At 36.9% G+C, this 12,914-nt stretch overlaps 1 protein-coding gene across 13 annotated transcripts in view; it reads left to right on the top strand.

Moving 5' to 3' along the window:
* PTPRK (protein tyrosine phosphatase receptor type K) overlaps positions 1-7,745 on the top strand; it is a 505,373-nt gene extending 497,628 nt beyond the window's left edge. For 12 of the 13 annotated variants that reach the window (XM_019729452.2, XM_074333558.1, XM_019729449.2 and 9 more), the window contains 5 exons: positions 44-175; positions 311-436; positions 2,618-2,781; positions 3,313-3,448; positions 6,247-7,745. In XM_019729452.2, coding sequence (XP_019585011.1) covers positions 44-175; positions 311-436; positions 2,618-2,781; positions 3,313-3,448; positions 6,247-6,300 — 612 coding nt within the window. In that variant the 3' untranslated portion in view covers positions 6,301-7,745. The remainder of the gene's footprint in view (positions 1-43; positions 176-310; positions 437-2,617; positions 2,782-3,312; positions 3,449-6,246) is intronic. The other variant, XM_074333560.1, reaches the window with a different exon arrangement.
* The last annotated feature ends 5,169 nt before the right edge of the window (positions 7,746-12,914 follow it).

Genomic DNA, 12,914 nt, shown 5'->3' with positions numbered 1-12,914 from the left:
GTTTAAGGTCTTATGTTTCTCTATCTACCTTGTTTCTTCACAGAGCTACAGGCAGCCAGCTGCTTTCATCGTCACACAGTACCCTCTGCCAAACACTGTGAAGGACTTCTGGAGATTGGTGTATGATTATGGCTGTACTTCCATTGTGATGTTAAATGAAGTGGACTTATCCCAGGTTAATGGCTATGGGTTGCTTTTGTGTGTTTATACACAATTTTATAATGTAGTAATAAAAATGCTATAAACTGCTTTATACCACCCCAGTTAGAAAAAGTTACTCTCTTTTTCTTTCAAAACATTCATCATCTAGGGCTGCCCTCAGTACTGGCCAGAAGAAGGGATGCTACGATATGGCCCTATCCAAGTGGAATGTATGTCTTGTTCAATGGATTGTGATGTGATAAACCGGATTTTTAGGATATGCAATCTAACAAGAGTAAGTCACTGTTTAATCATTCTTCCTAACCTGATCCAGACTAGGTGGATCATACCATGACAGGGTATAACTCCATTCAGACCACACGAAAAGTAGAATTAGTAGTGTTACATAATTAGTCCCAAAGCTGGAAGTTTCCTGGTTGATTACTAGACTCATGTATTCTACCTGAAAATCTAGATTCAGACGCACTGACTTAATTGAGTTGGATTGTCTGAGCCTGGCTCTTGAGCACATGTAAATGTATCTCCAGGTTGACTACATGTTTTAGTCATATTGACATCAAGCTCAGAAAAAGCATGCAGTTAAAAAATAAGAGTATAATACTAATAATGACAGAGAAGGAGTTTTACCTCAGGAGGAAAAGCTATGTCGGCTCAGCCATTCTAGAATGGTTCCAAGTCACTATTCCAAGTCCTATGTGTAAAGGAGAACCCAGGCATGAAGGAAAAGGTGAATCACAGACATCATTGGTTCTCCTCCCACCTACCATTGTGTCTTTCTAAATTTCCCAACATCTCACTCTGCCCAGATCTATGGATAGAACCAGTGCTGCCACTACTATGCCCTTTCCCAGGAGCAAAGGAGCAACTGTGTCCCCAGGAGTCTTTCTTTTCCTGACTCTTGTTGTGCTTTGTGCTAAATGACAAATTAAGTTTGGGGTCTTTCCCTCAAAAAAAAAAAAAGTCTTATTAAAAATTGTTTAGATTATGTAACCAAATAGCAAGCAACTTTGAAAACATTAGTAACTTCCATGGAATTATTCTCTTTTTAAAAAGAAATATTGCTTTGTTTTTTAGAGGAGCAGCTCTTAGTATGTATATTATTTTGACTGTGTATAGGGTTGGCATATTTCAGTGTTTCTCATATCAAAATGGCTATATGTGATTCTGGTTAATAAGTCTGGTGTGTGTGTGTGTGTGTGTGTGTGTGTGTGTGTGTGTGTGAGATAAAATCCTATCCAATTCTATTGCTCATTTAAGTGGAGGAAAAAAGATAACTTCAATCATGTCATAATATTCATGCATATCTTAGATGTTAATTTAAATGAAATCTCATTATGTCTGCACATCTGTTACATTATGGTCTAGTAATATTTTAGCTGAGAAACCATAGCTGCTAAACTAAGAAAGTAAAACTTGTCTGTTAATTGAGCCGTTTACATGAAAAATATTCTAGGAATAGGAACTCACATCAGTGTTACATTTTTTTGTCAGCATATTTGTTTGTTTATCCTCCTCTATATTTGGTGTTCTGGTCCTTATTAGTGCAGGATTTTTCATTTTTTAATTTTTTTCTGTACCCAATCTCATTTAATGTCATCCACCTCATCAAATATTTAGCATACACCAAGAAGTTGGGTGTTGTACTAGGTATGTCCTCATCCTACAAATAGATGCATGAGCCGTCTGGAGGTTCAGATCTGATGTCTTACAATATAGCTTACTCATGTACTGCATATTCTTCCTTAACATTTTTTATTTGAATGTTAAAGTTTTATGCCTCATTCAACAATTCTGTTCTTTTGAAGTATTTTGCTAGGTGGAATGGTTCAAGAAAGAAGTAAATGTTCAAGACAAAAGGGAGTGTATGTGTAAAGTCCCCAAGGCAATAAATTACTTGATAAATGGATTAAAAGAAGGCCAATGTGTTTGACACTTGAATATTGTGTTAGAGTAGAGGGAAGGTTGAGGTAGGAGGTGGAGCCAGATTATGTAAGGATTTGTAAACCGTGGCAACAATTTCGATTTTATGCTAAGATCATTTGGAAGCCATTAAAGCAGAAGTATAATCAGATCAAATTTGCGTTTCAAAATAAGCATGATGTCTGTAGTAAGAATGATTTGGAAAGAGATCCAAGTTTATTCAGGGAGATCAACTAGGAGGTAATTATCATAACTTGTGACTGGGAATGCAATGATGTCAGTGGTGAAAAAGAAGAGACGAATTTAAAACTTACTTTAGAAGTATAAATATAGGAATTGATTATCTGATGGTGGATATGAGGAAGAAGCTTGTATAAAGGCTAATTCTCATGTTTCTTGCTTCTGTAACTTAGACTGTTTCTACACTGGCATGTACATATTTAGGACTCATAGACTCTATCCAATGTAAATGTCATTTATATCATGGTGTAAAATTCCTAGTCCCAAATCACATAAAATTACTTTTCCTCCACAGCCACAAGAAGGTTATCTGATGGTACAGCAGTTTCAGTATCTAGGGTGGGCTTCTCATCGAGAAGTGCCTGGCTCCAAACGGTCATTTTTGAAACTGATACTGCAGGTGGAAAAATGGCAGGAGGAATGTGAGGAAGGGGAAGGCCGGACGATCATCCACTGCCTGTGAGTATAGCAGTGTGGCTTGGCCATTGAGGGGAGCCTTGGTGTTCATTTCCTCGTTAGCGTTCATGTTTTCTATGCTAAAGAGTCCCCGGCTCATATCATATGTACCTCCATAGATATTAAAATAACATCCCTGTCTCATAAACCTCTAATTAACTACTAATTTTATTTTTGTATGTTTTTAAAAACTGATTATTATGTAGTTGTTATATGATTTAAACTCTTTGGAACACTATTCTGAACCACTTTTCTGATATACAGTTTACAAATTTATCAAAAATCTCAGAGTATCTAGGTTGGGGCAATTTATGACTATAGTATATTCCCAAACACAAGCTACTGAGCTAACAATGTCTTCAAGTGTCCTTCCTCTGCCCTGTACCCATACCTGCACACATAAGCAAATGAAGACACAAATCGACAAAAATTTAAAAAATAATGTTTTCTTTTCCCAAACATGTATAATTAATTGTGTGATCTATGCTCACCAAAAGCTTCAGTCTAAAATACCTTTGCTTTCTTTGCTTTCAGAAATGGTGGCGGGCGAAGTGGCATGTTCTGTGCTATAGGAATTGTTGTTGAAATGGTGAAACGGCAAAACGTTGTCGATGTGTTCCATGCAGTCAAGACATTAAGGAACAGCAAGCCCAACATGGTGGAGGCCCCGGTGAGTCAGTCTCAGAGGCAGAAGGGAGCATAGAGATTAGTCAGTCATTTACCTACTTGTGATTTGACTTCATAGGCACACAGGGAATCAAACGTGTAAATGGGTCTTTGTGGGGACTTTCCTGCCTAAATGATGAATTGCCCAGTATCCCGCTCTACCCACATAACTTAATCACATATTACATAAACTGCTAATGATAAAGAGAACTATTTTCACTTATTTGGAAAATGCATGGGATCTTTTTTTTTCTCTGTTGTGGGCAATAAACATTTGCTACAATGAAGTTTGGTAAATGGCTTCATAGTAAGAATAAATCCTGCTATCCAGGCTTTATTCGTGTTTATTTTTATTTCTTAAAGCATATTGAGTTAACTGGTACAACTAATCTGAGAGATATATTCCTAAATTATATCAGCACGTTAGACATCCGATGTTTTTAAAGGGCACCTGGAATGTATTTTGGTTGTTATTTATAATTCTCATTTCTGGTCAAATTATAACATTTAAAGCTTTTGTCATTGACAAATTTCAGCCTTTATTGGTTATAGAGCATAGTTCATATGATGCTACCTGAATTTTCCAGGACTCATAAAATCAGAACATGGCTTACAAAATAAGAACAGATGGGTTTTTGTATGTGGGAGTGGATCTGGGTGAAGCGCTATGAAGAATCAAGAAAGAAACTTCACTCTCACATTTCACTTTTAAAGAGAAATGTCTGTGGGTTACACGTGTGCACGGTGGGATAAGGTCAGGAGCAGCTGTGTAGTTTTATGCTCACAGAAGAGTAAACCAGAAAAACCAACTCATCATTGTTGCTTGCCCTACATTTATCAAGATGATCAGATAACCAAAATGAGCAATTTGATAAACCTTTAAAGTATTTTCACCACTTCCTGCTCATGGATTGTTCACACAAAAGGTGTATTGCTTCCTGAGACAAAATCTGAAGAGTTACATTTAGACTCTTTCACTTTTAAGAGTGATAACACACATTTTCCCCTTCTACATGTCTTCAGAAACCCTCTACTCCACCTCATTCCTTAGGTCATTGCAGTTGTCCAAACAAGGTGATGTTGGATTTGACTGGAGTGTTTGGCAATGGAGATAGAAATAATTGGGGTGGATTTGAGGGATTTTTGAGGTAGCACTCAGGTCATCTTATAAAACTGATGGGTAGTGGTTATGGCTTTAAACTCTGAAGTATGACAATTTCTTAATGTAAACTCTGCCTCACCTTTCAGGTCAAGTCTTAAAATCATCAGTGGGGTCACTTCTGACCTCAGAATTCAAATTTTACCTCCAAATTTCACTTTGGTTTTCCACCATTACTTAAAAAAATATTCTATGGTTAAACTCTGCCATTCTAGAACATTCCAAAGAGTTACTATTTACCTTTAATTCATGTCCCATGAATCCAGACAAAACTCCCCACTCTTGGGCTTATGTTTAATCACGGTTAATTATTAGTTCTGTGTGGTATTGACTTGAACTGAGAAGTCTGGTAAGAAAATTTAGACTGTAAATCAAATTGCTAGAGACTGATTAAAGAGACATAACTGCTTTCAAGTAGTTTTTGGTTCTTCAGATGCGCTTGTCACAGTGATAGGCTAATTTAAATCACGTCTACTTGATAATTAGGTTAAGATTGATAAAGACCTCTTGGGGAAAGTTTTTATTACCCTAGTTTATTGCTGGAGACACCTGGAAGTTTGCTTTAGAAATAATATGAGTTTTACATTGTTCTCCAGTTCAGCCCGAATTTTATCTACTTAGATTGAACTGGAAAGTTTTTAATGAATTACATATTGTAAAGTCATAATTTGTAACACAGTCTCTGATTTTTTTTTTTTAATTCTTCATAGTAAAGTAACACATAGGTAGACTTAGAGGAAAGGCAGTTTAAACTCAAATTTTATTGCTAACCAAATTGTCTGAAATATATCAAGGTGACAGGAATAAATTTTCAGATACAAATAAGCTCCAAAAAATGTAAGAACTGCTAACCATTTTGAAATTACTTGAATACTTTGATGAGCCAAAAACTGTCAAATTAAGAATTTGGAATTGTGAAGTGGAGGTTTGAAATGACTGACTTGCTATTTTTTTTTCTTCGCTTTTTTCTTTCTTTTTTTCCTTTTTACTACTGAGGAAAAATATCTGAAGTGTGGGGAACAATATTTGCATTTAGTCACTGTAGCATTATATTTATAATAGAAGAAAATATAAATGCAATCTAATAGTCAAACAATCCATATATTAGACTTTTAGGTAATATTTAAAGAGGTGATAAATAATGTGGAGAAAAGTTACATACTGTTATACAAAAAACAATAAAATATAAAATTACATCCTCAAATATGCATATAAAACTATATTTACTCTAATGTAATTATTATTTCAATCATGCATAAAAAAGACTGAAGCAAAATAACAATTTTATTTTCTGATCATAGAATTATAAACAATCTTTTTTATGATTATACTTTTTTATATTGGGAAATTTTTCTGTAATGATCAGGAGTTACTATTATAATCAGCTTTCAAAATACTGTAGATTTTTTTAATTTGACAGAAAATATAAGGCAAAGACAACATATCTTTTTTACATTGTTTCTTTTTCTTAAACAGCGATTTAAATGTAAAATATGTATGACCCAGATAGTCAACTTGTGTATGGAAAAATAATTTGTAATTCTTGAATAATCTAAACCATTTGCAGAGTATTAATTTGGTAGCTATTATTCACCATTGGTCTTCTTAACATTCCTCAACCCTTTTGTGTTAACGTCTTTCAGGAGCAGTACCGTTTCTGCTATGATGTAGCTTTGGAATACCTGGAGTCATCTTAGCTGGGTGAGACCTCAGCATCCAGACAGAAACCTTTTCCTCCATTGAGCAAGCAGCTGTTGTACCTATTACATCCATGCAGAAAGATTTTAATGTGGGGGGCGGGAGACTTTTCCATTTGAGAGGTAAAAGTATTTTTCTTATGGAGCTGTGTATCTTAATAAAAATGACTCAATTAGTTTCTATTACTGTATGAAAGCATCCACATTTTGTGCCACATAAATTATATTTAATAAGAACCAGATTCAAATGAGAACTTATCAGTGTTTGTACAGTGAATATGCAGCCTTTTCTCTCCTGGTTTTGCTAGCGCAGCCACCACATGTTGCATGAATTAGTACTTTCTACATGGCATTTTCCTCCTTTTTTTTAGATAAAAGATGTCAACTCTTTAAAGGAATAAGAAAGAAAAGCTGTGCAAATTCATAGTAAAGTTCATTTTTTATATGTTTCAAGTGTAGCAGATCTCTATATGAATATATAAATATATATAACTGGCTTATTTTCTCTTAATGTGCAATGATGGCTGGATCATTTAAAGTTCTTTTTAGAAATAAACATAAGCCAAAGACTCAAGTGTAAATATGTCTATATGGAGAAAGCACATTATATTTATTGGTTACTGACATTCCTTTTTTTGATGGCTAATATACTACCACCACAATCATTTTTTTTTTTCTGAAGAGAGCTTTTTCTTTCACTAAAATCAATTGTAAACGATTTTTGTAGATTATTTTTTGTATGTTTTAGTGTAAGTAGGGGATAAACTTTTTATTCATAAATCAGGAAGCGGTGTTCTTTATAGTGATTCTCTTGTGTACATGCTTGTGAATTAAATTGATGTAAAACACCTTGGCAATTGGGTCTTCTAATATAGGACCAAATTAAAACATTTTGTTGACAATGTATAATTTTTCACAATTTCATTAGTTAAAGAAATAATGGTTTGGTGATCATGTTTGAGAATTGAACACATTCAAAGGCCATGCTGGTGATGTGCACAATGTTGAACGTAGCCTTTAAGCATCATTTACATTTTAAAGGCATTGATTTTTTTCAGCTTATGACCAAGCACTGGTCAAGAAAACAAAATCGCAACATTTATGCTTTCAGGGTCAAGCTTTAGCAAACTGTAAACTGTCAAGGTGATAAAATGTTTTTGTTTTTTTTTCATGTTTACATGCACAAGCTTTGGATTCTAACATAGAAAGTGTAAGCAAATCAATGACAGATTCCTGTTTTGTGCATTGTCATGGGATTCTCAAGTGATCCTTTCTAAATGTGGTCTAGTTCACATTCTCCCTCTAGCTGTAACTTCACATCACCAGCTTGCAGTTTATTATTGACTAAAGCATTCCAGTATCCTCTTTCTAGATTGCCAGTACATGACATGGTGCTTATAAAGATTTGATTAAAGTAAGAGTGAATAAAGTTTTTATAATTACAACAGTTCTTGTTTGCACATCATTTTCCCCTAATTTTCATGTCTTCACTCCCAAATACCCAGAAATTCTATAAGAAGTAAAACTAATGTCTAAGCACTAATTTCTCTTTTTTTTTTTTTTTTTTTAATTTTTAAAATTGAATTTCAAAAAGTCCATATGAGTGGAGAGGAAAAAGGCCATGGGATTGACATCAATTGTTTTTTGCGTATCTGTATTTATATGGTCACTGGTCTTTTATGTGACAGATAGTTTCTTATTGCTTCCTTATAACAAACTTGACAAATAGTAGTGATTATCCCTTTTTTATTGATTATGAAATTGAATTGAAGCTGAGACCATAAATGATTTGTCGACCAATTCAAATCTAAGTCTGACTTAGCAGCTCACTCTCTTCCACTAAACACACTGCTTCCCTGAAAAACAACACGGAAAATTTGACACTTCATTTTTATCGTTCCTCATTAATTGATTTTCTCATAAAGTATTAATCCTTATGGGCATCTTTGAACTCCACTTGCTATGTACATTATTAGAACATTTGTGACTTTTATTAGTAAGAATTTAGATAAAAAGTCTTCATCTTTTCATAGAAAGACTAATTTCCATTTAAACATGGATACATTTACCAAAAAATCTACAAACTTACCCAAGATTTCTTCATGCAGTGAAGTTTGTAATGTAAATGCTATGGAGGATTCTGCTTTGGTGCTTGACTCTGATTTCATTTTTACTCACATTATTGCACCCACACACCACCAAAATCACCATGAATACCACTGTTCACAAAGCTCAGAGGTCCGTGTGGCCTCCAAAACACAAGCAAAGAACAAAAGGAGTCCTCTTTCTCTGACAGGAAATGAAAACGTCATGATTTGTTTGGGCACCACAGAGACCAGTTCATCAGAAGAAAGTTGGGAGGGGAGGGGTGCTGCATCTGTTTTTCTCAAAACTCATATTCAAAAAATCATACTTTATACCCTGAGTAGTCCCATGCATCACCACGTCCCACTCAGCTATGTCCCACTGGGCAGGAAATGTCCTGGCAGAACTCTTAAAAAGTGACTATGCTCGTCACAGTTAAGGCCTTATTTCTTAACTGGCTGTCATAAAGTTGAATTATATAGTTCCCTTTCTTATATGCTATCACTTGGGAAATGTTGGAAGTGTATCAGCAGAGACACAAGCAACTGGGAATTTATGAGTTTTAACCAAGGACTCTTGAAAATAAGTGTTAGCCTTCTAGTCTGAGCTGCTTCTCCTTTTTCTAATATTTAGTCTTTGGAGAAAGGAAAAGCTTTTGCATGAATGTGTGGCTATGTCACAGTCAAATGACCTCTGAGATTGAGAGATAAACAAAAAGATATTTTTGCATGGATAGGGAGGGAGAGGAGACATGTTTACCTCTGTACTGATGTGCTAATGTGCTCATTCAATATTCACCTTATTGAAAATCTCTTGATTCCAGGTACTCATGTAATGACCTTGGAAGTCGGACATCAACTTCCTCTCAAATCTGCTCTGTTGCCAGAAAATCATATAGATATAAGTTCTTGGCATCTAAAAAACGTATTAGATACCGACAAATATTAAAATGCAGGAGATAAATTACTCTCAGTAGCTCAACTGGAAATATGAGATAGTCTGTAAGCTTTGGGAGATGGCCTTTGAGATTTGCCTGACTGTTATAGTGGAGTGACATATGCACATTCACATTTAATTTCTGCGCACTTCAGCAAGAATTCCTTTTTCATAACCAAATAGCCAAATATCAATATTCTGTCCCATATCCCAGTATAACATGTAGAATATTTATAAAATATTTCTATACTCAGAAACTTCACAGCGTTCCTAGATGCATTTCAGTGTTTTAGTAAACATCCCTATTAAAGATAGGGGCAGTATGCTATTTGATTCAACACTATCCTAAGTAAAGACAGAAGACAGCTTGTTGTGTTTCCTGTAATGATTTATCTTACACATTTCATAAAGTCTCCCCACACCGTAGGGAGGCTTAGACTAAGAGATATCTGAATTTGCTCACAACTCAGGTCTATTCAAGCAGTCTGCTGAATATTAGAATGTTATCACTTGAAACTAAAAGGAAAAGCTCTGTCTTAGGATCTACTTTAAGTAAACTATATGTGGCTTCTGGAATATACATTTTCCTGAAATCAATGGACAGATGAATAACACTTCTGAACTTCCAGCTTCCTCAAAAATGAATTGAAATGCTAACCTGGAAGATAAACACCAGAGACACTTGTTATGAAATCCTGTGCATTGCTGCTGTGTTGTATGGTCTAAGAGACAAAGTCAAACTGGGAAAGTAGAGAAAACAAGATCGGTATAGCATCTACTCGGTATTTGTTGAAAACGAGGAGATGCCTGCAGAGCCAGTGGGTACTGTGAGTGAGGGAAATAGGCCAGGTATCTTTCAGTATGGTCACTCAGGTTATATTACGCATATGACAACAGACATCCTTAGCTTGTGCATTTTCTAGTAGGAATCATTTTCATGTCTACAAAAGTAAATCTGTCTCCCGTTCTAATTAAAACACATATCTCTCCTGATCCATCTTGCATTTTCCCTCTTTGGATTGGAAAACAGCTATTATTTTTTCTGTTTGGGCCATTTTGCCTTAGTTGGTTCTGTGTCTTTTTTTTTTTTTTTTTTTTTTTTGACATTCAGTACTCTTTTGTTTAAGATTTTTATTAAAATATAGCTAACATACAATATTATATTAGTTTCAGATGTACACAATAGTTATTCAACATCTATGTACCTAAAGAAGTACTCACCGTAGGTCCAGCAACCATCCGACACCATGCTATCCTATGACAATATTATTGACTATATTTCCCATGGTGTACATTTCATCCCCTGATTTATTTGTTTTATACCTGGAAATTAGAACCTCTTATTCCCCTTCACATCCCCCTCCCCCTTTTTAAATTTTTCAACTACTTTGAATATTTCATGCCAATCCATTCTGGCCTGCAGAGTTTCTGTTGAGAAATCAGTTGCCAGTCTTATGGGAGCTTCCTTAATAATGGTAACTAACTGCTTTTCTCTTACTGCTTTTAAGATTCTCTCATTGTTTTAACTTTTGGCATTTTAATTATGTGTCTTGGTGTGGGCCTTTTTGGTTTCATTTTGTTTAGGACTTTCTGTGCTGCCTAGTCTTGTATATCTCTTTTCTTTGCCAGGTTAGGGAAGTTTTCAGTCATTATTTCTTCAAATAGGTTTTCAATTCTTTGCTCTCTCTCTCTTCTTCTTCTGGTACCCCTATAATGTGAATGATGGTATGCTTGATGCTCCAGTGACCCCTTGAACTCTCCTCATGTTTTTTTGTTTTGCTTTGTTTTGTTTTGCTGTTCTGATTGGGTGTGTTCTGCTACCTTACAAATCTTATAAATCACTGATTTGATCCTCTGCTTCTTCTAATCTGTTGATTCCCTGTAATGTGTTCATCATTTCAGTTATTGCAGTCTTTATTTCTGACTGGTTCTTTTTTATGTTTCCTATCTCTTTGTTGAAGTTCTCCCTGAGATCACTGAGCATCCTTATTACAAGTGTTTTGAATTCTGCATCTTGTAGATTGCTTGTCTCCATTTTTGTTTAGTTCTTTCTCTGGAGATTTGTTCTGTCCTTTTATTTGGGACATATTTGTTTATCTCCCATTTATGGCTGTGTCCCTGTGTTTGTTTCTACGTAGGCTACTATGTCTCCCAGTCTTAGTAGAGTGGCTTTATGCAGTGTCTGTCCTGTGTGACCCAGTAGTACAGTCTTCCTTGTCACCAGAGCTGGGTACTCCAGGTGTATCCCTTATGTGGGTTCTGTGTGCCCTCCTGTTGTAGTTGTGACTTGATTGCTGTTTACACATCAACAGGAGGGATTGACCTTCAGCCTGATAGGTTGTGAGGACTGGCTGTGACTACAGTGGAGGAGCCACTGTGCAGGGGCTGACCCTGGTGACTTCCCAGTCTGCACTTTGTGTTTGTCATCCTTGGAGGTGGCCTGGTGGTGCTTCAGCCCAGTCTGAAGCTGGCTACTGGGCCTCCTGGGAGGTGACCAGCTGCAGGCTAAGTTCAGCTGCATTCTGTGCCCTGCTGGGGGCCACCTGATATGAGCCACAAAGCAATCCAGAGATGGTTGCTGCCAGTGCTGTGCTTGGAGGTGACTTGAGAGGCCAAGCCACAAGCCAAGGCTGGCTGCCATCATTGCCAGGCTTAGGCTGCTCAGCCAGAGGCACAGGACACACCTAAGCCAGATGCCTCTTGTTTGAACTGTGAGCCTTTGAGAGATTTTAGTCAAGTCCACAGAATGAGCTACAACAGGCTGTTTATAAGGAAAAACCACTGAAAGAGGCTTGGGTGTGCCCAAAAGTTGGGTAGGGTGTGATCTCAGGGAATCGGTAGGGCGGGACGAGAAAGGTGATAGCCAATTTGATGGAGACTCAGATATGATGATTGCCTGCGTCTGCACGCAGGGAGGGGAGGGTTCAGCAGAGAAGCAATGGCTTCCGCCAGCTCCTCCATCTGAGAGAAAGCTACCCCTCCAGCCCTCACCCTGAAGTTAGGCAATTCATTTCCTCCTCGTATATCCCTGGTGTTTGGAGCTGCTGCTGCAGCGCTGGAACTCAGAGTAAGTAAGTCAATGCATGGTCCCTTTAAGAGGAGCGCCTGAGAGTGCAGCCTCCGCCTTCCGTCTTACTGACCCACAGTCTGCTGGTTTTCACAGCAAGAAATTATGGGAACTTCTCTCCCCTGAACTGAAACCCTGGGATAGGTGGGGCTAGGACCCCTCACTCCTCAGGGGGGGGGGGGGACCTCCGCAGCTGAAATAGCCCTCCCTATTTTTAATGGTCACACGCAATTGAGGGACCAAGCCGCTCCATGTCTCTGCCTTCCTACTAGTCTTGAGATGGCTTCTGTATGTCAGCAATTGTAGGGCTTTTGTTCAGCTAGACTTCAAGTGATTCTCAATAATGGTTGTTCTGTAGTTTAGTTGTAAGTGATGTGGTCCTGAGAGGAGGTAAGCACAGCATTTACCTACTCCACCCTCTTGACTGGAAATCCCCAGAAAATGGATATTAAATATTTTGCCATCCTCAGCTATACTGTAAAAAGCAATAGCCTGAGACTGGTGATAAATGTCAGCTGTTGCTTGA

The sequence above is a fragment of the Rhinolophus sinicus genome, linkage group LG05, assembly GCF_036562045.2.
Source record: "Rhinolophus sinicus isolate RSC01 linkage group LG05, ASM3656204v1, whole genome shotgun sequence".
Classification (NCBI taxonomy): Eukaryota; Metazoa; Chordata; class Mammalia; order Chiroptera; family Rhinolophidae; genus Rhinolophus; species Rhinolophus sinicus.
This window is presented reverse-complemented; position numbering and strand designations above follow the sequence as displayed.